Source organism: Mastacembelus armatus, chromosome 9, assembly GCF_900324485.2.
Source record: "Mastacembelus armatus chromosome 9, fMasArm1.2, whole genome shotgun sequence".
Lineage (NCBI taxonomy): Eukaryota > Metazoa > Chordata > Actinopteri > Synbranchiformes > Mastacembelidae > Mastacembelus > Mastacembelus armatus.
In genome coordinates, this window is record NC_046641.1 from 4,035,674 (window position 1) to 4,063,435 (window position 27,762).

General features: G+C 42.6%; 2 protein-coding genes across 8 annotated transcripts; both read left to right on the top strand.

Annotated features, from left to right (window-relative positions):
• The first annotated feature begins 93 nt into the window (after positions 1–93).
• Positions 94–17,840, top strand: specc1la (sperm antigen with calponin homology and coiled-coil domains 1-like a). 7 transcript variants are annotated; one of them, XM_026321011.1, is made up of 17 exons: positions 94–249; positions 1,503–1,608; positions 6,560–6,722; positions 6,818–6,953; positions 7,047–8,671; positions 9,100–9,307; positions 9,510–9,583; positions 9,823–9,998; positions 10,292–10,455; positions 10,609–10,727; positions 11,616–11,706; positions 12,305–12,394; positions 12,485–12,644; positions 12,890–12,992; positions 15,235–15,351; positions 15,463–15,522; positions 16,122–17,840. In XM_026321011.1, the coding sequence occupies exons 3-17, from the start codon at positions 6,597–6,599 to the stop codon at positions 16,209–16,211; spliced, it is 3,339 nt and encodes a 1,112-aa protein (XP_026176796.1). In that variant the 5' UTR covers positions 94–249; positions 1,503–1,608; positions 6,560–6,596; the 3' UTR covers positions 16,212–17,840. The 7 variants fall into 7 exon arrangements, with proteins under 7 accessions (XP_026176796.1, XP_026176794.1, XP_026176800.1 ...); XM_026321009.1 differs by having other exon boundaries at positions 1,524–1,608; XM_026321013.1 differs by lacking the exon at positions 94–249 and adding an exon at positions 1,025–1,146 and having other exon boundaries at positions 1,524–1,608.
• A 1,598-nt stretch (positions 17,841–19,438) lies between these two features.
• On the top strand, positions 19,439–26,908 carry adora2aa (adenosine A2a receptor a). The gene is made up of 3 exons (XM_026321022.1): positions 19,439–19,780; positions 22,780–23,465; positions 24,751–26,908. Exons 2-3 carry the CDS (start codon positions 23,128–23,130, stop codon positions 25,631–25,633), a joined length of 1,221 nt encoding a protein of 406 aa, XP_026176807.1. The 5' UTR covers positions 19,439–19,780; positions 22,780–23,127; the 3' UTR covers positions 25,634–26,908.
• Positions 26,909–27,762: the final 854 nt, after the last annotated feature.

Below are 27,762 nucleotides of genomic sequence, written 5' to 3' on the forward strand. Positions count from 1 at the left end.
AGCGGTAAGCGGGGGGCATGAATAAGAGAAGCGCAGGTCATAGACACCGTGCAGGCGCTGACATGCTGCACAGGGTGATGCTGAGGTGATGCAACCACAGCAGGCTGGGCAGAGCATCATCGGCAGCTGCAGACTGGGAGCGATGCAGCCCTGCGCCGTCTGAAGCTGCGGGACCAGCGAGCCTCAGGCGACTGCGAAGGGACGTTATCTGGACCTTTTATTAACCTGTCGAAAAACTAGGAGACTCTGGTATGAACATTTAATCGCTTTACTGTCCCAGCGCTGTGTTTTTGCCGGCTATGCTAACATTGTTAGCCTGACAATAGCGTTAGCGACCTCCAGCTTTAAGCATCGCTTACTGACAGCTGGGCTCAATTAAGTAAGAGAAAGAAACACAGAGACGTGCTCTAAAGCTACGTTAGCTCCATATACTCGCTGTGTTGGTTTAGTTTGATTTAAACAGCACCATAATTGTTGTTTTAACCCTCAGACCAGGTTGTAGTTCAGCTGTCGAGCTCATAATAGTCACTCGGACTCTTAGTGTTGTGTATTTCAAAATAAGGCTCAGCTCTACGTTGACGTGCATTCCCAGATTTATTCCTATTTGAAGACTATTTTAAGTACGGCTATGTTTTCGTCGACAGTAAAGTCAGTTTGTATTCTGGGTAATGAGTTTAAAAGAGTGCTGTAACCATATGGTAAACTTTAGTTTAGTTTTTATTTGTAGTTTAGCCAACACTCTGGGTGTTATAAAATCAACTTTAATAGGTCCTTAGCAGTTTTGGCTGTGTAGCCAAACTGAGACCATGTTTTCATCTGGCTCCAAATATCGCTCTCCGTGACCAGACTGTATTGTTTTTGTTGTATCTACTATAGCCACTTTTCAGCTGAGGTCTAAATACTCTTTGACACAGGTATCATAACTGCAGTGACGGGTCGCTGCTTTTGTTTTGAAGGTGTGTGGTTAAACAGGAAGTCGCTGAAGCGAAATTCCCTGTGTGTCTGACCCGGGCTAACAGCTAACAGCTAACAGCTAAGGGCTAACTGGGTTATCTCCGTTTGTTCCGAGGTGCCATCTGTACTTTGTCATGGTTGTCCTGTCTTTCGCCGACTCCACAGAGGGGGTGTGCTGTGTTTACTAAAAAGGTTTGGCTGGTGGACGTCTGTGTTTGGCGCTAATGTTAGCCGTGTGGGTGTAGCCCGGAGGAATGTCAATCTGCCCCCCACCCTGGGAGAGTCAACATGAGGGTGCAGCTTTCGGGGCCTTTTGGCAAACTGTTTCAGAGCTCTAGCCTCTGTGTGTTATTAAACATCCTCTCTCTTGCACACTCGGTTCATTTAAGATGTTTTGTTAGCCAAGGGTGACCAGGGATGTTTCCTAGCTTTCCTGGAATAGCCTGGAGAGACCAGTATTTCACAACCTCCTCCTTAAATCAGTGTCTAGAGTTCTAATTTATGAGAGCTTCCTACTTGGCTGAGCCTGATCTTGCATTGCTTTTTAGAAAAACATATTCCTGTGTTAGGAGCTTCACCCAGAATCACTGAACAAGGGGAAAGGAAGGTGTGTGTCTACTGCAGGACTTCCACAGTGTGTCAACGAGGTGGGAGGTAAGTGATAATTCATGTCTGGTCTGTAATGCACATGTGATGCTAAAGGTGCTGAAAATGTAAATAATTGAATTTCAGTCAGCTTCTTGTAGTTACAGTATCTGTAGTTGAAGGCCATATTATAAAATGGCTTTTGTTTTTATCTGTGAGGTCTATTTTGGGAAATAAAACTCAAGGTCTGACAGTGTCTGGGTCGTCTCAGGCAGACTGGTGCCTCGTTTCTTTGTGCACACAGTAACCCTTGTGGGGTTTACTGTTTTTTTTTTTGTTGGAGACGCCACCACAGGAAGCTGATGTTATGGGAAGGAAGTGCCTCCCCTACAGTTAAAGCATGTGTGTGGAAGGAGAGCAGGGAGGGGGTATTTAAGACCACTGCCCCACAAGCAGTTCCTTCTTCGTCCCTTTTCTCAGGGACTTGCTATTATTGAGCAGGCAGCAGAGTAACACTATGCCCACTTGTTTCTTTGGCTAGGCTTGAATGACATCCACTGCATTCATTAACACTGAAATCAAATGCTGTAGGTCTGTTTAATTTGAATCAGGACCAGTGCTGCAGGCTGCTAGTGTGGAGCAGTACAGAATGACATTATAGTGTTGTCATGATTAGACAACCTCCACCTTCTTACTGATAAACAGTGATGGATTATTTTATTTCTATTTAATAGACAGCTTAAACTTTTACATTTTATATAATCTTTGTGGTCACTGGTATGTCAGTAGCCACCCTTCCTTCTTAATAGTTGGATGCATTGTCAATCACCTTGCCCAATATTTAAGAAAATGTTTAGCTGTGTCAGACACACCCAGCTGGGCTATGACCTTTTCATCTCTGTGCTGTTCATCATAAGTTTGAACTGTATTTCAACACAAACCACCCAATATTGTGGTGTCATCAGGAAAGTCTTGGTTTTTTTCAGCAACACATAAATAACACTGTTTTTGATATAGTGTGATTCATTACAGATGTTTGAGTGTGTGTTTATTTTTTGTGCTGTGATTTGGTTGGTTGGTATAAAACAAATAGCCCTATTTCACTGGTGTATGTTTTTGTAGATTGTGTAGACCTATATGCTGAAGTTAATACTGTTTTCCAGAATGTGAGAGTGAAAGAAAAGGCAGCTGACTGCCCCATTTAGCTGCTCTGTTGATCCCCAGGCTGTGTCTACTCAGTTCCAGTAAAGAGTGTTGTGCTTTAGCAAGCAGCTCTCTGTGTCAGACATCTGCTTTGACTCACATTCATCTACTTGGAAAACTGGCAAGTTGTTGATCTCACATCTGTTCTCAGGAAAAACACCCAGCACAAATTAAACTTAAGGATAAATGCACGTCTGCAGAGAAGTAATTAATTTCTCTATATACTTGTGTTTTATCATGGCAAGCTGAGACCCACTGAGTTTCCTGTATCTTATGTTGGAGAAGAGTTAACTTGCTTGGTGGCATATAGTATGATGTTAGCATTTGCAATGGTGTTTTCTTGTTGTGTCCATTAGTTTGTCAGTGCTGCAAATATGTTCAGTTTTGATATGCTAATTAGTTTCTTCATTAGTAGTTTGATCTATACAGTATGAGGAAAGTAGCTAAATACATTTTTATCATAACATCCTGGACAATGTCTGCTTGAAACATTACCTACATGATTATCGAAATAGCTGATGATTCATTTATAGGCTAACAGCTATTTCAGCTGCAGGTTCTGATACACGTGGAAAGCAGAACTGTCAAAATACTACAAACTAGTTAGTTACAAACTAAATCTAGGGATGTCCTGGTCTGAGCTGAAGATGGTTTTATTTAGCTGAACCTAAGCACTATCCTTTGTTTTGCGTCATCTGTCACACTGGTGTCATAAAGAGAGAAAGCAATTTGCAGCACAATGTGACTTCAATGTCTGCAGTATGGAAATATTTGAAGTTAGAAAACAAAAACTGTCCAGCAGCCAATTGCAATGCCTGCAATGTGAGCATTTAATGAGACGGGAGTAACAGAGCTACACTCAATACTACCTAAAAAACAAACACTGCACAATCAGTTCAATCATCACATTTTACTATACCTAATAGGAATTAGATTTGTGTTTGTTGCTACTGTGAATGTTAAAGTTAAGATATTACACTATTTTAAAGTGGGATTTTGATTACATTACTCTTTGAGTGTTCTACTTTTAACATGTTTTATTTTGCTTACTTGGTTATTACTTGGTTATGTTAAGCAGCAAATGAAAACTAATGCTGCACTAAGTGGAACTGTCATAACCATATAACAATGTTTATTTGTTTTTTTTTTTTTAATTAAAACTTCAAGCAACAACTTAGATGCAGCCATTTTTTCTTAATGCATTGCTAAGCATATATACTAGATTGATTTGAATAACGAATGTACTTTAAGTGTGTACTGTGTAAATATATAGAAAAATACCTGTATCACACTGGGATTCAGTATATGCAGATATTGAGGACTCGAATCAGGTTTGGGGGAAAAACAGACAGACAACCCTGGCCTAGTCTTCCAGAAAATTATTTACAGCTCCAGTGCAGAAATAACTTAGGAGAAGCTGGCAATATGTAATGTTTTGGTTTGCCCAAAAATGCTGATAACTGTAACCTCCAAGGAAAGTTAGTGCAGTGGGGATGCCTGTAAAAAAAGTGTATATTTTTAAAAAACTTTAAACAAGTAAAGGACACAGGCTAAAAAAAAGGAGCCCGAAACTCTGTGCTTCTGAGCTCAGTGAAAATATAGTTTGGATTATTTTTGTCCTATAGTACAAGTCGGTGTCAGTAAAAATACCTTTTTATGAAAGGAGGCACAGAACTGCATAGTCTAACCAGCTGGGATACTTGATTTGCCCTTACCTCCTAAACTTAGACGTAACTGTCCAGGGTCTCAACTGGCCATAGGAAGTTTCTCTAAATCAGTTTTTTTTAATACAGATTCTGAGTAAAGGTCTGCAACTCACATCTTTGTAAATGCCAACAGACTCCTCAAATGTCTGGAGGCTGGGGCTGTGTGTGTACTTTGTGCTTTAGTTTTATGAAGTAGGTGCAGCTGAACACTAACCCTAACATCTGTGTCATTGAAGGCCAAGGTTAACCTGACAGAAATAACAAGCCAAACAAAGAGAATAATGAATCGCATTGAGGCATCAGTGCACTTGAAGTGGAAGATTTGGTGCAGGATGATTTAAAGTAACACCTGTACCTCAGAAACACAGCTGTAACCTATTAGTCAAGTGTTTGTTTTTGAATAAAGCAGAGTTACAGTTAGTGGCAGGTTATTTTAAACTCATATTTGCAGAGACAAAGCAAACAATATGCAACACAAATATGAACCGAGCTATCACTCTGCTGTCCACCTTATCCTTCTGTATCAGATTTTAATCATTGAATCATTTTTCTGTTGCGTATTTATTTAACTAAAATTCAAGGAAAGGTTTCAGTCAGTGAATGGTTTAAACATTTCTGACCCTACTCACAGTGCTCTATTTGAAGTCAGATTTGTCTATTTGATGAGATTTCTTTCCATATCCAAACAACAAGGTTCTTCCTAGGAAAACAACAGAGCACTGACCCAGAGATAGATTGTAGCAAGGTTTCCTGTGTATAATAAATCACTTCAGCTCACTTTTTCCTCTTAAGAGAACTTCAAGATGTCCAAGTCTCTGCTAAAATACTTACTCTTTGTCTCCGGCTGTGTCCCAAATGACTCTTTGCTATTGTGGCATCAAGTCAGGTTCACTTCAGACCTTAACACATGTGAAGGACGTTCCTATTTGGTTTCAGCCAGTTTCACCACCTTGCTCCCTGCCAGGTGAACATAGTTTATTGGCAAAATTGTAACAAGAAACTCCAATGTAGACATAAGTGCTTTGTTCGATATATTTTTGTATCATGGCGTACGGATTCAGCATGCATTTTGAATCACACCCCACCAAAGTGTGTTCAAGAATGTGCCCTCATTAAATTGTTATTAGGAATCTTTTCTGGGTTGTCAGGTTGTTTAAACAGTGCAACAGTGATTGTGAAGTGGTATGAGAACATCTTGCATGAACATGGCACTAACTGATTTCTTGGCAGTGCAAGAAGAAATCCAGTGCATCTGAACATTTGGCCTGTATCGGTCTAACAGACTCACATTTTTGCTTCACAAAATATGATAGCAGTTGGTTTGAGATTTCACTTTGATCTGTGAAGTATTCTGTTTCTCCTTTTTTGGTCCTGCTGATCTTTCTGCACAGTGCTAAGGAAACCCCTTTTTTGCCAGTCATTTGACTGTGATAAGGAGCAGTTAGTAAGACCACATTCTTCCCTCCACTGCTAATGTATCCTGATGATCGAACATGTCTCCACCACCCGCTTAGATTAAACTGTATCTTTATCAGTGTCAGTTAGTGCAGCCCCAGTGGTGCGAGGCTACACTGAGCTATGATTAACACACGTGGGCCATCTAGTGGACATATTGGTTGGCCTTTAGAAGCCTTTGGTTTTGGGTTTGTCTTGCGCCCCTGTTGTTGTTGTTGTTGTTGTTGTATGGTCCCTACAGTTTCCTAAACAGCTACCAAATATAATGTAATTGAAAACTGTTATTTAAATAGCTGGTACCACCAAAGCTAACTGAAGTGATTTATTGTACACAGGAAACACAGCTACAATTTATAAGTGGGACACAGGTGCCGAAGTATCATGATGTAGATATGAACAAACGCTTTTTAGACTCCAACATCTGAATAATATCTACAGCTAATTACTGTCAGGATCAGGTACAAATGTACAGTGATCCACCAAACCTCAAATCATAGCCAGAGGTTTTTAGAAGTGTGCAGCTATTCAGTAGTGCCTCTGTGTTTTCTAGTGTTTATGGAATAGACTCCGTGGAAACAATTCCTCATCCATGGAAAACTGAAGCTATCACTCTGCATGCTGGCATACATTACCTTTCTCCTCTCCTTTGTCCACAGATTGAGCTGTAAATGTATTGGCCTCAGAGAGCTCAGTATGAAGAAGTCAGTCCGGCCAGCGGTGAGTAAGGTGAGTGGAGATCGAGGGAAGTCGGAGGCTGCAGCCACCGCTGGCACTGGAAAGACTGCAGCCAAGAGCACCACCACTGCACCTCTATCTAAGGTAAGACTCATCATGTGACCATTTGGCAGCTGGTACATGCAGCAGGTTGAGTTTAATTTGAGTTTTTCTAAGTGTTGAATTTTTTGTGCTTTCAGGTGAAAAGCAGTGATGATCTTTTAGCAGCTATGGCTGGAGGAAATCCTGCATCGAATAGTGCTGTCAAGACCAAGAGGACTGCCTCAGTTGGGACTAGTGCTAGCAACTTAGACAGTAAGCCAAAGACAACATCAGGTATTAATACGATTTCATTTGCAGATATTAATTTAATCTTTGGTCATTTTATTTTGTCAGAAATGTAAGGCTTAGCTTTTCCCTTCTTATCAGGTACAGCATCCAAACGTACAACATCCTTGAATTCCAAGGAACCAAATACATCACGAGACCGTATTCGGATATCTAGGACATCAGCTGCTAAGAAGTTGGTAGGGACTACAGCAGGGGATGTGGCCTCAGGGAAGCGTTCTCGCAGCCAAATCCTAGCAGAGTCCGAGGGCCGTATGAGCAAGTCAAAATCAGACGGTCAGATCAGTGATAAGGTGGCTCTGGAGACCAAAGTCAAAGACCTGTTGGGTTTGGCTAAGAGCAAAGATGTGGAGATCCTACACCTGCGCAGTGAGCTCAGGGACATGAGGGCACAGCTTGGCCTGGGAGGAAAGGACATGCCCGTGCAGGAAGAAGCTGGAGAGGAAGAGAAGCCCCATGTTTCAGCCATCACAGCAGCTGATGTGGAGTCCACTCTGATTCTCTTACAAGAGCAGAACCAGGCCATCAGAGAGGAGCTGAACCTGCTGAAGAGTGAGAACCGCATGTTGAAAGACCGACTCAATGCGCTGGGCTTCTCTTTGGAGCAGAGGCTGGATGGCTCCGACAAGTTGTTCAACTATGCCTCCCTGAGTCCAGACCTGGCAGTAGGCAGTGGGCAAAGTGACGGTGGAGGCACAGGTACACTGACCTCTTCAGTGGAAGGCTCTGCCCCTGGCTCTTTAGAAGACCTGCTCACAGGTCACCAGCATGGAGGTTCAGCAGACAATCTTGACAGTGAATCCAGTGAGGTGTACCAGGCTGTCACCTCCAGTGATGATGCTCTGGATGCCCCTTCTGGAGCCTCCTCTTCATCTGAATCAGAGTGTGCCCCCAGCAGGGAGCGGTCCCGGAGAGGCAGCAGTGGCAATGCCAGTGAGGTGTCTGTGGCCTGTCTGACGGAGCGCATCCACCAGATGGAAGAGAACCAGCACAGCACTGCTGAGGAGCTCCAGGCCACACTACAGGAGCTGGCTGACCTGCAGCAAATCACTCAGGAGCTAAACGGAGAGAACGAGCGGCTCGGGGAGGAGAAGGTGATCCTTATGGACTCGCTGTGCCAGCAGAGCGACAAACTGGAGCTATACGGTCGCCAGATCGAATACCTGCGCTCTTTGCTGGATGAGCACCATATATCCTATGTGCTTGAGGAGGACATCAAGAGTGGCCGCTACATGGAACTGGAGCAGCGCTATGCAGATCTGGCAGATAATGCCCGCTTTGAGAGAGAGCAGCTGCTGGGGGTTCAACAACACCTGTCTAACACATTAAAGATGGCAGAACAGGACAACGCTGAGGCCCAGGAGATGATCGGAGCACTGAAAGAAAGGAACCATCAGATGGAGCGCATCATGGAATCTGAGAGACAGGATCGAGCTGCAATGGCAGCTGCGCTTGAAGAGTACAAGGCAGCAGTGAGCAATGACCAGGCGGAGCTCAGCCGTTGCAGAGCCCAGTTGGATCAGGAGAGGCAGAGGGTGGCTGAGCTGTACTCTCTTCACACCGCGGGGGACAAAAATGACATCTGCCAGCTCCTTGAAGGTGTACGCCTTGCGAAAGAAGAGGCTGAGGCGAAGGCTGCAAAGATGCAGGATGAGCTGGAAGAAGCCCACAGTGAGCTCAGCCGGCTGCAGGAGACCTCCAGTAAGGTTAGTTGAAAGAGAACTTGAGAGGTAAAATAAGAGGCTATTACACAGACTGGTGTGTCTGTCTAATCATCAGTGTCCTGAAGGTACAATAGACTTAATTAAGATCTAAATAAAAGTTTTATTTAGGCTCCAAAACCTCCAGCAAGAGTTTTTTGGTCACCAAGTCAGGAGTCCTATTTATTGTTACGAATCAGTGCCTGATTTTTGCTCAGATGTCCCAAATTCAGAGTTCAGATTTGGTGCAGAGCCTAGCCTTAGCAAGAAGTAGTGCAAGAAACGTGTTCACTAGGCAGAGAGCACACGCTGTACAGATTACATCTCTTGATGTTACAGTATGGTACTGCTGTGGTTTTGTTTCACATGATTCAGGCCATTACCTTGTGGTATGTTAATAAATAAATGAAGACTATTCTTCATTGTGTGTGCAGCTGGACAGGGAATACAGAGACTTCCAGGATCAGGTGCAGCAGCAGATGGCTGAGCAAGAGCGTGCACTGGAGAAGCAGCGTGTGGAACTCCAGGAGAAAGAGACAGAGATCGCAGACATGAAGGAAACAATTTTCGAGCTTGAAGATGAGGTGGAGCAGCACCGAGCTCTTAAACTCCACGACAACCTCATTATCACAGACCTCGAGAGTAAGTCGGCTGGAAGCGCACACTGTAACCTGAATGCAGTCTTATTCTATTGGCCAACTTTGACCAGTCAGCAGGTTTTTGAAGCCTAATGTTTATTAAAGCTGGCAGCTACTGATCTAGAGATTCTGGCATCTGCAGTATAGAGTCAGTCTGTGGGCTGACAGCATTAATACCACCAACACGTATCTTCTTCCAACCTCAGACTCCGTGAAGAAGCTGCAGGACCAGAAGCATGACATGGAGAGAGAAATTAAGATTCTTCACCGCAGACTGAGGGTAAGGGCACTGCATGAAATTGTGATGAAGTAGTAGTACAGAAAAAGTGAGGTTTAAAAGTTAAAGTAGTTTGCTTCTTATGCAGTAGAAGAAAGAGATGCCAAATTATTTATTTATGTGAACACTATATTTACCTGGATTGCCAGTGGATTCACTGAAAGCTGGGGTGATCTGACATTTTAATTAGCCTAAACAATGTTCAACTCTCTGCCTTTGTGTCTGTGTGTGTGCTCATCCAGGAGGAGTCAATGGAGTGGCGTCAGTTTCAGGCTGATCTGCAGACAGCTGTTGTCATTGCTAATGACATAAAGTCGGAAGCACAGGAGGAGATTGGAGATCTGCGGCGCCGACTGCAGGAAGCACAGGAGAAGAATGAGAAGCTGAGCAAGGAGCTGGATGAGGTCAAGAGCCGCAAGTAAGAGCCAAAGAGATTTGAAAGAGCTCCAACGGTCATACTGACATCGTCCATCGAATGATTCTAAACAAAAGCAGGGGAGATTAAATTTGCTTATGTGATTATAATGCTGGATGCTCATTAGCACAATGTACATTTATTTATCATTGCTGATCAACAGTTGAAAAACTGCCATTACAGCTGTTTGCCTATAATTGTCCCTACAACATAATGTCAGTTCTTCAGTCAGAGCCATTTTTAAAGCAGCAGAGCACCCAGTATACATGCTGACTAGAATACTGCATGTTTTCCAGGCAGGAGGAGGAGAGAGGCAGAGTGTATAACTACATGAATGCAGTGGAGAGAGACCTAGCTGCTCTCAGACAGGGGATGGGTCTCAGTCGACGGTCCTCCACCTCCTCAGAGCCCTCACCCACTGTCAAAACACTCATCAAGAGCTTCGACAGTGCGTCACAAGGTACCACACAATAAATAAATAAATAAATAGAGATGTTGTATAGATGAGGCTCACATTGCATGCATTGTTCCCCATTGCAGTTTTAACTGCTTGTGTGGACAGGTCTAAAATGAGTCATATATGAGTAACTGTCCCTTCTCCATTTTAACCCAGGTCCACCTTCCAATGGTACCTCCATGGCTCCAACAGCCTCAGCTGCCCCTCTACCACGCACCCCTCTCAGTCCCAGTCCCATGAAGACACCCCCAGCAGCTGCTGTTTCACCCATACAGGTACAGCCTTTATGTGAATATGCTGCAAAACTGTTTATGGGCTATTCTATTAAAGTGCCCATATTGTGAAAAGTACTGTTTGCCTTCACCAGAGAAAATAAAATAAGAGAACTGATGAACTCAGACATCAAGAACGTAGTATCAACAAATATGATTTTAAAAGACACAAGTATGGTTATATTAAAAAAAAACAGTAAGAATCATAAATGAAACATAGCAACTGGATGCAAGATTGAGTCGGTAACAACTAGGTTTTTTGCACTGTAGAAAGTGACATTGACCTTTCCACCAAATCAATAACTCTTGGGCTGTGCACCAGACTTTTTTATTAAAGTGTGTACAAGTGATTAACAGTGTGCACTATAGTGTTTTTTTTATAGGTAACAGTTTGTGAAACAGGCAGGCGATGCATTCAATATACTAATAAACACTCTTCCCTGCTCACTCATTGTCAGCTGTTCTAGTGACAGTGGCATCAACAATTCACGAGTCGCCATAGTTGACTAAAGTTTGTTCCCTAAGATGTGAACGTCTGACTTATTCTTTTTGATACAGTTTTTGAATGTTTTTTTTCATGAGGTAGATATACCAGTGGATTTAAACCCTGTTACAGTTGACCTCTAATGATGATAATGAAATTTTAGAAAGCTTCTATCTCAGCTAGTAAGAACAGTTTTATTATTCATATTAATTATTATTAGATATTATTATTATTAATAAAAGAACACCCAATTTGATCATTCTTTTTTGTGTGTGTGTGTGTGTGTGTGTGTGTGCAAAATCAGAATGAGATGTTTGACATATGATATATCTTATTTTGTATTGGTTTTCACCAAGACTATTTGTGGAGTTTGTAATACTGAAAGTTGTTATTTATTGCGGTTTCAGAGACACTCCATTACTGGGTCTATGTCAGCAGCCAAGCCACTCTCCTCTATGAGCGATAAGAGGCCCAGCTACACTGACATCCCCATGCCAGGTGAGGCTCTTGCCACAGTGACAATTTACTGTAAATACACTTTATATTCTAAATAATTAAATACGGATTTATTTTTATTTCGGAACTGTTCCTCCCAGAAATTTAAGCATACATTAATAAAAGTGCTTTGCTTTCTGCTACACCTTTTGTGACAGCAACCTATCTTAAACAATTAATGAGAATGGACTGTGCCCTTTTTCATGAGAAACAAAGGGCTAGTTTTCCCAGAGGCCTGGAGATGGGAGTTAGCAGGATAACTGTATGCTGATGTCAATTTGTAGTTCATCAAAACAGTAGAATGGATGATAAGAGGGAGTAATGAGCTACCACATGCTGTACAATTTCCCTCAGGTCATTTTTAGCAGTAATGAGTTCAAGTTTTTCATGTGAACGTGCAGACTTGACTGTAGTCTCCAGAGTTCTGTTTATCTTAGTCTAATTTATTGTTTTCTTGCTAAGTGAGCCAGTCTTGTCCGTTGGTATTCCCTGAACTCATAGAAACAAGAATGTGGCTTTTTATTGACCCTGTTCCACTAAATTTTCAGAGGAAGTTGAAACACTGTTACTCTGTGACGTAAATACTGTGATGTATCCACAGCTGAGCACCTTCTCAGGGGAACGTCATCTAGTCGACCTCCATCTGTCCTCCAGAGGGTCTCCAACATGGACTCAACCAAGGCACTCTCAGGTTAGAGAGGCTTGTTAAGTTACAAGCAAAATCTCTGTCTCCAGTTTAGTTGAAATGAACAATAATTATTGTCTCCCCTGTCCTGACCAGTGTCTCGCAGGAGCAGTGAGGAGATGAAGAGGGACATATCAGCTCCAGACGGGGCCTCCTCAACCTCCCTGATGGCTATGAGTGCAGCCTCCTCTCCACTGTCCCTGTCCTCCTCCTCTCCCACTGCCTCCATCACTCCCACCACACGCAGCCGCTTAAGGTACAGTGCTTCTTTTTTGAGCACTGACTCACCTGTATGTGATGCTAATTGGGAGAAATATATTGCCTGTAATTTGCAAATGTGCTTGCAGTGCCTGTCTCTTTTTCTTTCATAGAATATGTCAGCTTTCTTAGGAAAGAAAATGACTAAGGAAACATGTTTAGTACCTGTTTGTCTCCCTAACTCAGTAAAGCTTCAAATCTCTAGTAGTGCTTGCTTACACATTCTCTGTGCATTTATTACAGAGAAGAAAGAAAGGACCCACTGTCAGCACTGGCCAGAGAATATGGAGGCTCTAAGAGAAACGCTTTGCTGAAGTGGTGCCAGAAGAAGACTGAGGGCTACCAGGTAGTTTACTGCCCTGTCCCTGGAATGTATAAGTTGATCTGATCCACATGATCAAAAGTCTTCCTCATCCCTGCTGGTGGCTGGCAGCTTGAGTCTAAGTCCGTTGTTGATTGCATAAGTAACACACCCAAATATCCAATCAAACTGTTGGTGGTTGAGTTGAGTAGTGGCTACTGTAGGCACCAGTCAGACTTTGACAGAAAAGGAGAAAACATGGAATAAAGCAGATGACTACTTTGGTTATGCTGCAGTGGTTTTGATCCTGTTTTAATAAACTGTCCCTCATGTGCCTGCAGTCATATAGGAGTGCAGTGCTAAGTCACTGGAAAACTCTTACTCTGTAAAGGTCACACACGCCAGCTAATCATTTCTTAGTCACTGTCATCAGTGAAAGGACATGAAGCGAGACTCACAGTACAATTAAATAGTAACTACAGAAGGCTACCAGAAATAAGCAAAAGGTCAGTTATTCTTTCATAGTAGGATGAATGTGCCTGGGTCAACTATGGTGATTCAGATGTATTTTGTGGAGTATCGCCAGTTCCTGTCAAACAAGATGAACCAATGTTTTGTAAAGGCAAAGATCACCAAAGAAAACAGTGTGTGGGGAGTTACAAAAACAGCAGCACAGAAAGATGGCAGTTTTCTTTTGCACCGCTTTACGTTTTATAATAGAATTATTAATTTTTGTACATAATTAATATTGCTGTGTGCTTGGACGCACAGTTCATGATAATATATTTTAAATAATATGAAAAGCAGGTAAAAACATTTCCTTGCATAGTAATTTGAGCTGATTATTATTTTTGTCATTAGATCAGGTGATAAGACTAAAGACATAAATTGATGACTTGACAGTGATAAAAATATAAGTCTTAAGCCCTGTCTGCTGAACTGAAGGAGCACCCTGAGCGGTGACTGAGACAGTTATGTGCAGTATGATGCTTTTGAAGCAGAAAATAAACTGTTGTATCTATTTGCAGCATGACCAAACAAACCCAGGTTAATCAGTTATCAACCCTTTTCCAAGATGATGTGAGCAAAAGTAACACAATTTCATAATAATCACAGCAGTTTGCACTTAACAGGGCAGAGTAAGAGGAGTGTGAGGTGTGCAGCCTTGTCGCCTGCAGCTCTTTAACAGCTCATTGACTACATTTAGTGTTGGTGCGTTTTGAATGCTTTTAATTTGAGATAGAAATAGCAGGACATGTTGGGTTTGCATTAGAAGTAATCTAATACAGCCCATGAACAGTAAATGGTGACCTAATGTCTGTGTGATTAAAAACAGTAAAACTGGATTATATGCTACAATATTTCCTGCCCCCGCCACTAACAATAAATAATAATTTTGTATTATGAAACACAAGGATATATTTATTGAAAATTAATCAAAACATTGTAACTTTAACTTGCTTTAGTCAGTTTTCTTCTCCTTTGTGCCTTCCATTTCAGGCTAGTATCATGGTGGATAGATAATGTCATGATGACCCTCTTGTCTTCGTAGGTCATGTTTGTTGTCTTTCTTGAGGCAGTTGACTCAAACCGACGTGCTTGTCTAAACATGTGCGGAGACAATAAATGGCTTAGCATTCTCCTAGAAATGACTTAAATGACAATCATCAGGAGTTTCTAGTGTCACATCACATATCAAAGTGATGTTTACCCCTTTTAACTGTCGATGTAGGTTATGGTTACCATGGCACTTCAGGTCCGCTCCAGGAAGTGTGCAACATTTAACACACCCTGTGAGCACCTACCTGCCAAAAAAGGCCTTCTCTAAACCACTGTGTACTATCAGGATTATAGTTGACACTGTTCAGACTTGAGCATCTAGTTACCTATAAGCTGAGTGGTTGTTTGCAGGGCGCTGTAAATCCCTCATTTTAAAATTCACATGACAGTTGATGGTGGAAAACTTGATGAATGAGATATGGAAGAGTCATGTTGATACATATAAAATCTCATAACCGTCATCAGATTGAGGAGCTGTTCTCTGCAGGTAAATCATTTTAAATGCCTCCATAGCAACTGAATTTATTGTGACTATAATATTCTTGAAAGTACTGTTGAAAACTGCAATTGTCAATGGTGACGTTCATGACCTGGGACAAAATGTAGTACCCTCTTTCAAATCGGATCAGGGCCATAAATGGGTTTCCTATTGATTTCTGCCCTGGACTTTTAAACGATTCTGTCGGCTTCAGTCATGTTGTAAATAAATCTTCACTGTGTTTTTCAGAACATCGATATCACAAACTTCAGCAGTAGCTGGAACGATGGCCTGGCCTTCTGCGCTGTGCTTCACACCTACCTGCCTGCACACATCCCCTACCATGAGCTCACCAGCCAAGAGAAGGCAAGTAGAGCTCAGCGGAAATCATCCACCTTATCTAATCAACACTTTGGCCTTAATTGTTAGAAACACTGTTCGACTGTGTGGTTCTTTCTGGTTCTCTCTTTTCTGCAGAGGAGAAACTTCACATTAGCTTTCCAGGCTGCAGAGAGTGTGGGCATCAAATGCACTTTGGTAAATTTTATGTCACTATCATTTATAAAAATAAGTGCAAAGAAAGCTTCCTGCATTATTTGGATTCTCATGTTTAGTGTCAGATCAGTCATTTCCAGTGTTTTCTGATAAGCCCTCCTCACCCATAATGAAAATAAATTTCAACCACTGAAGTTGCTCACTCTAATCATTAACCTGAGGTGAACTATAGTACGTTAAGCAGTGGTACCTTTTGCCAGCTGCAGTTCTGCTTTTAACCTCATAAACCTCACTGACCTTCTGGTGCGTCACTGGTTGCAAACCAAAGCTGTGTAGTCGAAGACTGTTCAAACCCGTAACCTTCCCTGGAGTTTCCAACAGCTGTTCCCACAATAGCTTTTTGTACAAATGGAACAAATGAGACGCCATGTTAATTAGTACGTGCTAAAGGTGCTGGTAGGGGGGCACATACAGAGGAACACCAAGGGATTAAATGCTTTAATATTATACAGACAGCTTCTGTTGACATCCTGTCAGGTTTAAAAGAAATAATGAGGTTGTGTATGTTTAGGTCTCATCTCAGGCACAGTCAGTCTTTCTGATTGAGAAGATTCTTTTGTAACACCCCGTTTCTCTTCCAGGACATCAATGAGATGGTGCACACAGAAAGGCCAGACTGGCAGAGTGTCATGACTTACGTTACAGCCATCTACAAGTACTTTGAGACCTGACTTCACTTCAGCCACCCTGCTCCTGCAGCACAGTCAGAACCACGCCAATCCTCCTGAGCTCTCGGCTACCTTTCAGCACCACAGTCAACTGTTATACCTCACTGATCCCCTCCCCTTCATCACAGCAACTCCCAGTCACACTGCATTTATTTAGCAACACTACAGGCAGGCCGAGACCTCATGGGACACACATGCCTACTCCACCCTCTCAGTGCAGCGTAGGAGGCGCTCTGTGTAGATTTATAGTCCAAGGGCTTCACTGTATGTTTACTGTTACACTATTAAGCCATGAGAAGTGACCGGTGATGAAATCCTGTAGGTCAACTTTTCCGTCGCTTCACATCTGAAGAAGCAGCATGGAAAAGTAACCAAGTCTCAGTGCCTTCTACCTGGCTTTTCCTCACACTTATACCCGGTCTCCACTCTGTTTAGAGGGGATTCTGATAAGTCTGATCTTTAAGTGTCCTACTTTGCAAAGGTTTGCATAAAAAAAATCAGTGTTTTACTTGTGTTTGATTGCAAATACTTAATGGGAAACATGTGCTCCTGTAGAGTAACTAAGCAAAAACGATGTTGGAATTTCCCCACAACTCTCAAAATTCCCTTTGAAAGAAATTCAGACAGAGACCGCCTTTTTGCACCAGGTCTTCCAGACATTACAGTACAATACAGATGCCTCTCTTTCAATGGATAAAGTGCCTGTGCAAGTTTTGATGCGATATACCAGGAGATGAGCTCTCTCTATGGGCCAGCCCTGTGCAGGGGCAGTGTAAAAGTCTGCAATTTCACTGCAATTTGTGAAGCTGATGATTAGAGAAGCTGTAGAGAGAAGTGACACTGCAGACTGCTACATCACAATCTGATCATGAGTGACTGATTTTCAGGCACAGAAATATGCTACGTTTTACAGTGCTACTACAGCTGTTGTTAAGCAGTACTAACATACTCTTAGGATACTTTTCACTAACAGATTCATGAAGGAGGACTAATGTTGAATTGATGAGTACGGAGTTCTGAACGCTGATCTTACAACTGTATCATGTGTTTGCATTTTATAGAGCTGCATTTACTATCTTGCACTTAGGTGTCTTTCATTAGGCACATACATTACAACAGTTCACCATAACCAAAATTTGAGTGAGTAGCATATAGTGTCTTTCTTTTTTTTTGATAAAATGTGTTTTGGTGGACTAGTTCTGTTTAGATCATAGAATTTGCAATAATTAGAAACTAGATTTCATAGTGGTAAGGAAGGTAGTTGTTTTTTTTTTTTTGGAAGCCAGAAGAGATAGATCCAAGGTGAAGACTTGTTTTTGTAGGTTAATGCAGAATCTCATTACAGGAATAGTTCAATTAATTCCAGTTGTTATGCTAAGCTAAGATAACGTGATAATGTTGTCATACAGGTATAAAAGTGGGTAATTGCAAGAGAGCAAACAAGTTTATTTCCCGAAATGTCAGACTATTCCTGTGACATCAGCAAATGCCACCAAACCTTTTGCTTTGCACATGAATTGCAAAATATGCACAAGTGAAGTGGAAGAATTCATTGTGCCATAGACTTTATTATTTTGTGTGTTAATATTGATAGTTTTTGAAATTCCTAGTATGAATAACCAGTGCTCTTCAGAGACTTTAGTCATTTGATTTATCCAGTTTCAGTCAGCAGTTGTTACTGCACTGCTGTCTGACTGCGGTGTGTTCATTGTGCCTCAAAATACCAAGTTCACTGTATTTATTTGCATGGTTTCCAGTAATTCTAGTGAGGTCATTGCTTTATTTGTTTGTCTGAAGTGTTTATACATTTTTTTACATTTACATTAAGTAGCTGCACTGAGATAAGCTTTTTGTATTTCACGCTAGTTTCCTGCCTTCTGAGTTCAGTCAAAGCTTGGGGTTATTTTTCCTCACCAGGCACCTTCACAGTGTGGAAGTAGTTTGTGAGAGAAGGTCCTTCTTCTTGAGCAGCACTACCAGTGAGTGATGGGCTGTGAAGCTGGTTGAAATCCCTGCATGTGTCTGCTGAGAAAGACTACACATGGTTTTGATTTGGATCAGATGAAGCAGCCAGCTGGTACCAATAGCAACATCAGAAACAACATTTTTGCCTCGATTTAGAAGCACATTGCGTTGGGCTATTGTGTCACGCCAGCCCACATCACCACAGTGTGTACAGCTGCATCAGACAGTCAGTGATTTATTTTTTAAGTGAGCACAAGAGCCTGCAATGGTGACATTCTTTTTGTTTGTGTACAAGAGAAGAGTGTGAGTGAGTTATTTAAAGACATTTGAAAGCAATGACCGTTTTGTGATGCTGAGAATGATCTGCCAACAGTTTTATTGTGTTCTTGAGTCCACCACGTGCCCATGTGTTTTATTGCTCCTAACAGGAGCAACTTAAAGCTGCAGAAAGATCTGACGTCTCCCCATCCTGGAAGCCGAATGCGTTTTTACCACACTTTAGTGATCCGAGGACTTTGCGAGGTCCAGTGTGTGTGGATGTGGAGTGATTGATGTACACGGGGCCTGGCCTCCTGAGGAGAGACCAGATGGCAACTGGCAAAAGCTGGGAAGCACATTCCAGCTCTTCATGAGGGACATGTTACACTAGTGGACCCTGAGGTGATGCCCTTTGAGTGTATGGCTTTACCATATCTACAAATCAAATGTGAATTATTGAGTCCACTACATCACACTTTTGTTTTCACTGTTTACTTGAAAATGCTTTATTTTTTCCCATGTTGCCTGTTTTAACAGTCGATGCCACAATTTGTTTTTGTGTGGACTATATTTTCCTAAGAGAAAATCCTAATCACACTACATGCAGTGCTGAAATGTTCCCTCGGTGAAGTTGAAGCTGTATGACGTATGTATGTGTGTGTGTGTGTGTGTGTGTGTGTGTGTGTTTTTGAAAAGGGACTAAGCTACAGTATTAAGTGCACACTATGTTGATAATCAGTTGTAAAAAATGCTGTCTGGTTTTAGATTGCTTATTTTTTCTGGCAATAGTTATAAAAGACCTCTGAAGCAGCCATGTTTGTTGTCATTGTTTTGTCTTGGTAAGATTTTTCTGCCTTACCTAGTTACTTTTTTTTTTTTTTAATTCCTTTTCCAGTAAACGATGAATAATGTGTTCAGTCAGGGGCAGGGCTCTGGGACTGAGTAATAACTGGATATTTGTCTTTCAGTGTAAGAACATTTACAAATATATTTGAAACTTGACTCATTTGTCTCCCGTTGCAAAGCAGACACAAGTTTGTGTGTCAGGGCCGGTCTGGTCTGTGCGCACGGCAGAGTCCGCCCCTGGAGAGGAAACGGGCGCACCATCCGCACCAGTGTTTCATGAGACAGCAGAGTGTCTCCTGTCTGAAGTCATCCGCTGAAGAAGCTTCATGGCCTGGTCTGAAGCCGGAGGCGGTTTGTTGATCAGGCAATAAATTGAAGAAGTTTCATTTACCACCCCGAGCGAAGTGTAAACGATCACTGGCGTCAGATTTTTTGGTTGAGCGCGCTTCCATCGCCTCATCTCACAAAGTGCCATTTTCTCCGATGTGCAGAAAGAAGAAAAGGTGAGTGGTTTTAGTTTCAGTCTGAGCTGAAGTTTAAATGCTGGTTTCGATCATTCTGATTATATTCTGCATGGGACACACACCTGTGATCTGGTGCCTGCACGTTGTGCCTAAGAACATGAGGTGCATGTGTGTCAGAGCAGTGAGAGCTGCAGGTGACACTTAGAAAGTATGTGGTCAAAGCTGAGGTGCGCGGTACCAGTTGTCCTCCGGTGGGTATTAGGTTTCCTTATCAGTGAAAACAAGACAGTCGTCAGAAGTGGTTCTTCTGTGGTTCCCAGCAGCCCTCTGCTCTGGTGCTTTTGGTTGGATATTCCTGTTCATTTCATATCTGTGGAGAAAAGTTGGTTTCAATAACAGTTGAAGTCAGTTCTGTCATAGTCAGACCTTCATGCTCCCCTAAGGCTCAGTAATCTTTATGTGTCATTGGGTTTGTGGTAATCAGAATTTTTGCAAATTTGCTTTGCATTATGGACGTCAAAGTAAAATAAACAATAGGCTTTGTGTCTCAGGGCCTTGATCATCGATTATATGGCATATGGCATCTGTGCTTTCATTATCATTCGTAATGTTGTACTTCCTAACTTGGTTAAGGCTCACGTTATTAGATTCTCCTGGAGCTGGTGGTGTAGTCACTATTAGGCTCATGGATGGACTCTTGTCAACAGAGCTGCTCTGACTAGAGGAGCACCCATCAGCACGGCAGAGCGATGGTGTCTGTTCTCAGGAAGCTGCAGCTTTGAGGTTTGTTCCTCTTGTGTTTCCTCTGCATGACAGGTGGCGTCACAGTGGATTTGTTGTTTTTTGGGGGGTGGGGGTGCACTCTACTCTGCTTGGTGCAAATTCACTCAAACATTAAAAACCTTGTAAATCATCCAATTTTTCATATACTGACTGTAAAAAACATCTCAACCCTGCAATCAACTACAAAGAACTATTCCAATTTAAATAGTTGAGATGCTTGTTAGTGGCTAATATGAAGCACAAACTGTCCATAAGACAGATCTGTTTTCCTTCTTTCACCATTAATCTCAGGAGTTTCTCTGATGTGTTTCTTAATTCAGACTCATGACAACGTGGAATTAAATGGTGGACTGCTGCCATGGGAGGATCACTGCTGTAGTTTTCAGAGATTCATAATTTCCTTGAATGCCCTCCTGCACTTTTGTTTTGATACAACGCTGCTGCATAAAACATATAAAGTGCAATATAACACTAAATGTCTGTGACATCAAGGTAAATAAATGCTCTGGGCTCAGAGGAAAGAGGCCAACAATAACTTTATTTGTAAGTTAATGAGAATGAAGAAAAAAAAAAAACATCCCGATAACGATCATTCTTGGAATAACAAGTCTTTGGTATTATTAATAAGGTCTCATCTGACCCAAAGGGAAAAGCGTGACTGGGAGAGCAAAGACCTCTGTGTTCTAGCACAGCTGTTATTTCCTAAAATTCAACAGGACCTCTAGATAAATTCCCTGAGAGGGAATTCAGCACCGCAACAACAGCAGATTTACAGTCTGATTCACTAAATGCAAATAGACCAGGGGACAAACTTAGCGAACTTCTAAAAATTAGACGTAACCACTCTCCTGGCACCATCATTGCTAGTGCAAAGGCCAGAAATGAATGTGATCAAAACTAAAGGTTTACTGCAACAATTTTGATTACTGATAACCCTGGTTTCCTTTGACTCTGCACATTTTACAACACAAAGTCAGCAGAAGCGATACAGAGTTACTGTACAGGCACAATATGGTGAAAAACCTACCCTTTTTAGCAGAAATAAGAGAATAAAAGGCTGATGCTATCATCTTTTGTGTGAAGAACTAGCTCTGTGTCAAACCTGTTGCTCAGAACCAGGACACATAAAGCTTTCAAACACTGAATCATTTGCCAAGAAGACAGGAGTCAGTCAGGTACAGACCAAAACCAGGTGGCCTGGTATAGTTCTTTGCATTAGATGAAGAATATGACACATTTATCAAGTTCCAAAACAAGCACCAGCTGCAAACAGTCATGAGCCGTGATATATGATAGAGCAATTTCAAATGTCTCAGAAGGTGTGCAGCCATCTATGACACAGACATGTAGGAGTTCATTTAAGTCAAATGGAAATGTGATAAATCATTTTTATTGTTAAACCTGCACTCACTTCGTTTTGGTAAGTTGTGGAGAATAACCACTTTTTAAGTTGATGTGGTGAACCAGGGAACGAGCACTGGCTAATCTACATACAGCTACGCTCATGTATTTTCATACCTCTGGGACAACCCGAGCAATACTGTGTCATTTTAAAAGCTATAAATGATTCATTTTAACAGAATGAAAAAACATTTTTGGTAAAACAGGCAGACGATGCATGTCAATATTTGTGCCAGAGGGATGTAAAGTTATAAGCACAACTGTATCCAGCAGACATTATTGACATTCAGATGGAGTTAATGTTTTTGACCACCCTCCAAATGTAGACCCAATATAAACTTCATCTTAGCACATTTTGGTGCTCTAACAACACTTGAGGAACTTAACAGCAGCTGTTTAGCTGCTGAATTCTCACCAACTCGTCACTTACAGGAAGTTAGCATTCAAGGCAATAATGTACAACACAAGTCTCCTTACAGAGCGGCTTAGACTGAGGGCAGAGACTGTGTGGGGTCTTCTGCAGCAGAAGAGTCTGTCACTGGCCCCGACAAGCTGTTTGAGACAGGTTCATCAGGTTCTTGGTCCAGTGATGGGTGCTACCTTTGTGCTGAAACCTAAACTGCTTCAGCTTTGCCTGACTAAGAAGTAGGTTTTCAGAGTCGGCAGTAGTGGTTGGGAGCTGTTGCACATGTATGTTTCCTCCTCTTCTGATTGGGAAATACCAACCTCTTAGAAATAAGCACCCTTGATAGAGTCCAGCTTTAATATTTACATGATGAAGTGTGTGTTGAAATTCACTTCCTTTATTGTAGAATCACTTCCTCTTTTTCACTTCTGCACCTCTTCCCCTCCAGTGACATAATGTTCCAGTGATGTGCGTTGCTGGCATCATCTCAGCGCCTCCAGAAGTTCATGGGAAAAAAACGCTGAGGGGAAGGACCTGAGGGGAGAGGACAGCAGAGTTTTACCAGGAGAGAATGGAGGCGACTGTGTCCTGTGCCTGCAGTCAGGAGCAATGATAGATTATTCTGCTGGAAAAAAGCTCTCATCAGCTGTTTGAGCTGAGCAGGTGTGAAGGAATCGCCACAGCTGCTTGGAGGATCTGGTGGATGTACCTGGAGGTGAGGAGGCTGAGCTCAGCAGCCCGCTGCAGCGATGGTCTTTGAGGCGAGGTTTCCTCTCTCCTCATCGTTTGTCTCACCATGCCGGACGACCCTGCTGCCTCTGCCCTCTACATCGTCCTGGAGCTGCTGATTGCTGTGTTCTCCGTGCTGGGTAATGTCCTGGTCTGCTGGGCCGTGTGCCTCAACAGTAACCTGCAGAGCATCACCAACTTCTTTGTGGTGTCACTGGCGGTGGCCGACATCGCCGTGGGCGTCCTGGCCATTCCCTTTGCCATCGTCATCAGCACCGGCTTCTGCTCCAACTTCTATGGCTGCCTGTTCATGGCCTGCTTCGTGCTGGTTCTCACACAGAACTCCATCTTCAGCCTGCTGGCCATTGCATTGGACCGCTACATCGCAATCAAGATACCACTCAGGTCAGTGACCAGGGGAAAATGATGATTTCACTTTCCAGTTTGCATTTCTATAGTGTGGAAAAATGTAGTGGCTTTATTTTACATTAACAAAATATATGTTTATACTTTATAGAGCAGGTATAAGCTGTTATAAGGTGTAAGCCAAGAACTACTAACTAGGGGGTTAGATGACCTTTGATGTTCTATGAAACATCAGTGGCCATCAATAAGAAGTCTTGTCAGATTGTGGTATCACAGGGTCCACCCATGGAAGACAAGAATGAAAAAGATGAGAAAATATGTTTTGATAAGCAAAGTCTTTAAAATTCACTTTGTGATTCTAGTTAAAATGTGGCCCAATCTTCAGTTTAGTCTGATCTGCTTTTCTCTCCAAAGCAGTGGCTCCTGCATTAAGTCTCAGTAGTTTGTGTCTAGCTATCGACAGAGACATGACATTTAACCCAAAAAGTCTAAAAATGTGTCCAGAAATGGCATCTCCCATGAGGCCATATCCCCCCGGAGCAATCAAATGAAAATTGCTGTAATTGCTTATACAGACCGTGTGACCTCCTTTAACCCCTGGGGAATCTTTTTCTATTCGTTTACTGTAAAATACGGAGCTCGCCAGGCTCTTTTTATTGTACGTCATTCACCTTTGCATTGGATGGTATCTCTATAGACATTTACCTGCCACCTAATGACACGCTGACCACCAGTGACGCTGCGGCTCTCGCTGTGACTTCATCATACTGACATATTTAACCTTAGAGCCACATCAAGCTCAGCCTTCCTGTTTTCAGGACGCAAATCTGTTTTCACACAGCCCCTCCTCCTCTTGCTGAAGATACATGAGAGTTTCCCTGTGCTGTTTTTTTTGCATCTCTGATGTGGGGTGGGGTGGGGGGTGGGGGTTGTTTTTGTTGCGTTGACCTTTGCACTTTAACATTTCTAGAATGTGATAGAAACAAGTCAAATATCTCAGCTGCTCTCCCACACTGCACCGCAGGCATACTCAAAATAGATTCTTCCTTTGAGGAGTCCTGAAAGACTTTGTTGTTTATCCTTTCTGTCCTGGTTCCTGGATGAGAAGTGCATCCACAGAGCAATCAGACGAGCACATTATAAGTCAAGGGAAACCTCCTACCCTTTATACAAAACATTATTAAGTCAGTGCAGTTAGCGGCTAACATGACATCACACATTATAGAAAGTTCTCTTAAAACAACTATAGGTCATTTTAGTACGGTCCTATTGGGAAACAGTCCCCTGAGTCTTAGACAGATGTTTGTTTTGTCCCCCGCTCCAGGTACAACAGTTTGGTGACAGGTGAGCGGGCACGAGGCATCATCGCCATCTGCTGGGTTTTATCCATCGTCATCGGTCTGACCCCAATGATGGGCTGGCACAAGCCGGCTGAAAGCACCAACAACACCTGCTCGCCTGGCCTGATGAAGTGCCTGTTTGAGGAGGTGGTGGTCATGGAGTATATGGTCTACTTCAACTTTTTTGCCTGTGTACTGATTCCTCTGCTACTGATGTTGGCCATCTACCTGTGTATCTTCATGGCAGCCCGCCACCAGCTCAAGCTGATTGAGGTGAAAGCATTTCACGGGGAGAAGTCACACTCCACGCTGCAGAAAGAGGTCCAGGCTGCCAAGTCTCTGGCCATCATAGTCGGGCTGTTTGCAGTCTGCTGGCTGCCTTTACACATCATCAACTGCTTCACCCTCTTCTGTCCTCAGTGTGATCGGCCTCCACTCTGGATCATGTATGTGGCCATTATTCTCTCCCACGCAAACTCTGTGGTCAACCCCTTCATCTATGCCTACCGCATCCGCGAGTTTCGACAAACCTTCCGTAAGATTATCCGACGCCACATCCTGTGTCGGCAGGACCTGTTTGAGAGTGGGAGCAGTAAGCGCAATTCCACTCACAACAGCATCACTGACTCCATCAGACTCAAGGCGAATGGCCTCAGCTTTGACTTTTTCAATGAGCACAGCAGCAGCAGAAGTAGCTGTGAAAGCTCCTGCCGCTGCCCTACTCACATCTCTCCTGTAGGGGGTGGCCTGGTGGCCGTATCCCAACCCCCTCTGTCAGTAGTCATCTCCCACTGCCCTAAAATGGGGGCAAGTCCACTGCAATCCCTCAGACAAACTCAAATCCCAGTGGGTCCTCATGTAGAGTAAGATAACTGCACTGGACCAGAAGCTGTGGAGGAAAAGGTCAAACAGAACCTCGGCTCTGGCCAAGCCACTTCGCTGTTCCACAGGCAGAACAGGTGGAGATGCTTCAGGTGCAACGTTGTCCCGATGCAGGGGGTGTTGCTGACTGATATTCAGGGACCTCACAGTGAAAAGTCAGTGTTAGCTCTGATCTGCAGTGGGAATGACAGCACTGTCAGCCGATAGGGGACAGCATATGTCACTGAGATGACAGATCTCCTTCTCATGTGAAATGATTTTATTTGAACACAGGTGTTTTAATTTAAACCAGAAGAAGAGTGGAAAAGCACTGCTAGTGGCCCAAACAGGCTGTGCTGCTTCATTACACCCCATGACCCAAAGTGACTTGATTTGAGTCAGCCACTGACACTTTAAGACGCAGGCACTCGCTTGTCCTTTGCAAATAGCTCTTTAATGCACTCACAGCTGATATGGAGACATGCAGCAAATGGACGTATGCTCTTCAACACCAAGAGCATTGATTGCTGCCTTTTCTGAATGTCCAATGTTGTTTAACTCCAGATTCGAAGAGAACACCAGTGTGTGTAAATCTGAGCCTGCCATTTCTGGCTCTGAAAAAAAGACAAACAAAACAAAAAAAAAACGACAAGATTAATAAAAGATTTTGAAAGTCTTCACCTTCTTACACCACCATGAATCATGAGCAGAGAATGATTTCTTATGCAGTTTTGCACCATCACTTGCAAAATCTTTTTGAGATTCAGCTCTTTCCACTCTTTCTCTTGCATTAGAATTTCAGCTTTTAGACACTGACTTACAGTAAATGTGAAATGGATGGGTTCGGGTTTCATTTCATGTCCCATTGCTCTGTGTGGACCCCATGCTGTTTCTAATTGGATCACAAAATCTCAATCCTTACTTTCCAGCAGTGATAGGTTTCTTCCTGTCTGCGAGAATAACAGGGTGTAGCACAAACCCCAGAGCTGGTAATGTAATGCTGAACTGTAACCTTGTATTTCTGTTTGCCCAGTGTTATGACATGTGACTTGACTGTGCACTTATTTAAGTTAAATGTAAATGTTGACTTCTGACGTAGTTTAATGGATGATGGGAAATGATCTGTGAATCATTACATTTTAGACTTAAATCAAACTCATGGAAGAAATTCTTTTATTTTCGCTGATGAGTTCTCGGTCCAGTGCAGCTATTACATTCTGTGTTTTCAGAAGGGGACCGGCACAAAGTCTTGTCTTCAAATAAACCTTTATACATTTTCAACATGGGCTTGATGTATTTGCAGTGAGAAGTGGCCTTAAAATGCTCCAGTCATTATCCAGTAGCTGTAGGAACAGAGCCAGGCGTCCCATTGGGTTTTCACCAGGGTGGCTCATGTTTTATATCAGATCTGGAAGTTCACAGACCTGAGTCAGAGATCTGTTTTCTCGTTCTGTTATTTAAGCAGTTTTAGAGTTTCTTTGGAGTTCTTTATATTCCCAGCATTTATTGAAAACCTGAGTTCAGGTTACAGAGCTCAGGCATTTTTGTTTTGTAACATTTTCAACTGGTCTGTAGTGCTTTTTCCAAGAGATATTCCAAATCCTCCTGATTGCTTTCTTGTGTGGCAACATCTTGTCTCGTGAGTTGAATCACATATCAAGGTTGTCTGATCTTTAGGCTATTACAGCTCTACAGGATATATAATAGGAAAGCCTAATTATCACTGTAAAAATGTGCTAAAACCTGCTCTCATATTTTTGCATCAAAGGAATTGTTTGACATTTTGGTAAATACACTACGTTTTTGCTTAGACTTTGTGGAGAACATAGATACCATGCTTTTGTCCATCCATCCATCATCTATACCCACTTATTCCTAACCAGGGTCACAGGGATCTGCTGGAGTCTATCCCAGCTCTCTTTGGGTGAAAGGCAGGGGTCCACCCTGGACAGGTCACCAGTCCATCACAGGGCCACATAGAGACAAACAACCTCACACACTCACACTCACTCCTATGGGGAATTTAGAGTCACCAATCAACCTGACATACATGTTTTTGGACTGTGGGAGGAAACCAGAGTACCTGGAGAAAACCCACACAAGCACAGGGAGAACATGCAAACTCCACACAGAAA